Source organism: Corvus brachyrhynchos, unplaced genomic scaffold (assembly GCF_000691975.1).
Source record: "Corvus brachyrhynchos isolate BGI_N302 unplaced genomic scaffold, ASM69197v1 scaffold142, whole genome shotgun sequence".
Classification (NCBI taxonomy): domain Eukaryota; kingdom Metazoa; phylum Chordata; class Aves; order Passeriformes; family Corvidae; genus Corvus; species Corvus brachyrhynchos.
Window position 1 is genome coordinate 3,228,632 of NW_008237226.1, and position 1,668 is coordinate 3,230,299.

A 1,668-nucleotide genomic window follows, 5' to 3' on the forward strand; every position below is an offset into this window, starting at 1 on the left:
GCTGAAGGTGCCCTCCTACCTGAACTACCGCTTCTTGGGAGAGAAGGACTGCGGGGCACCCTGCGAGCCCGGCCGCCTCTATGGGCTCATGTACTTCGGGCCCGAGGAGCTGCGCTTCTCCCGCACCTGGATCGGCATCTGGTCCGTGCTCTGCTGTGCCTCCACCCTCTTCACCGTCCTCACCTACTTGGTGGACATGAAGCGATTCAGCTACCCCGAGCGGCCCATCATCTTCCTCTCAGGCTGCTACACGGCGGTGGCCGTGGCCTACATCGCCGGCTTCCTCCTGGAGGAGAGGGTGGTCTGCAACGAGCGCTTTGCCGAGGACGGTTCCCGCACCGTGGCGCAGGGCACGAAGCGGGAGGGCTGCACCATCCTCTTCATGATGCTCTATTTCTTTGGCATGGCCAGCTCCATCTGGTGGGTCATCCTCTCCCTTACCTGGTTCCTTGCTGCTGGCATGAAATGGGGCCATGAGGCCATTGAGGCCAACTCCCAGTACTTTCATCTGGCCGCCTGGGCCGTGCCGGCCATCAAGACCATCACCATCCTTGCCCTGGGACAAGTGGATGGGGACGTCCTCAGTGGCGTCTGCTTTGTGGGCATCAACAACGTGGATGCCCTGAGGGGCTTTGTGCTGGCCCCCTTGTTCGTCTACCTGTTCATCGGTACCTCTTTCCTGCTCGCTGGCTTTGTGTCCCTCTTCAGGATCCGGACCATCATGAAGCATGACGGCACCAAGACAGAAAAGCTGGAGAAGCTCATGGTGAGGATAGGCATCTTCAGCGTCCTCTACACGGTGCCGGCCACCATCGTCATTGCCTGCTATTTTTACGAGCAAGCTTTTAGGGAACAGTGGGAGAGGAGCTGGGTCACGCAGAGCTGTAAGAGCTATGCCATTCCCTGCCCCAACAATCACAGCGGCCACCACCCGCCCATGAGCCCCGACTTCACGGTCTTCATGATCAAGTATCTCATGACCTTGATCGTGGGCATCACCTCGGGCTTCTGGATCTGGTCTGGGAAAACCCTGAACTCCTGGAGGAAGTTTTACACCAGGCTCACCAACAGCAAACAGGGCGAGACCACCGTCTGAGACCCCTGCTTGCTAGGCTAGGGAGATGCGGGTAGGCAGAGGACTGAGGCTCTGCCTCGGGAAGCAGCTCCTTATCCAGCCTGGGCAAATTTTTTGGGACTGCGAGTGGCTTCCGCAGGCGGTGGGGAGCGGAGGACGAGCTGGGGGGACCCCAGTGCCTGGGATCTCCGGGCTCTGCCCTCCCCGCGCCGCTCAGGCTGTCTCCTGTAGGAGCTGAACGCACTGTCAGGTTGGGGGAGAGGGATGTAAATAGCCTCTGTAAGATTTTGTAAGTATATTTGTATTTAAATTACAAAAAACCTCACTTTTTTAATTATTTAGGACACTTCTAACCCGTTTGCGGATTTTACTTCCTCGCTTCCCCTCCCCTTTTTTTTTTATTTAAAGAAAAAAAGTCTTTGGATTTTTATTTCGTAGGGCAGGATGGGAAAAGCTGCCGGTAAGAGAATCGAAAACAAATCCCCTTCTTCTCCCCCACACAGGTTTTGTAATGGCTTTGCTTGGAATTTCAGCTGCATGAGCGGCAGGGCCCGGAGCGGGGCTGCGGCCGGGGGCGCCTCCTGCCCCGGGCT

At 57.1% G+C, this 1,668-nt stretch overlaps 1 protein-coding gene across 1 annotated transcript; it reads left to right on the forward strand.

The window, feature by feature from the left end:
* Nucleotide 1: 1 nt before the first annotated feature.
* FZD1 (frizzled class receptor 1) lies at nt 2–1,476 on the forward strand (the record flags this gene model as incomplete). Its single annotated transcript, XM_017729171.1, has 1 exon — nt 2–1,476. A coding segment is annotated over one exon (1,095 nt), but the record flags the coding sequence as incomplete, so codon positions are not given.
* Nucleotides 1,477–1,668: the final 192 nt, after the last annotated feature.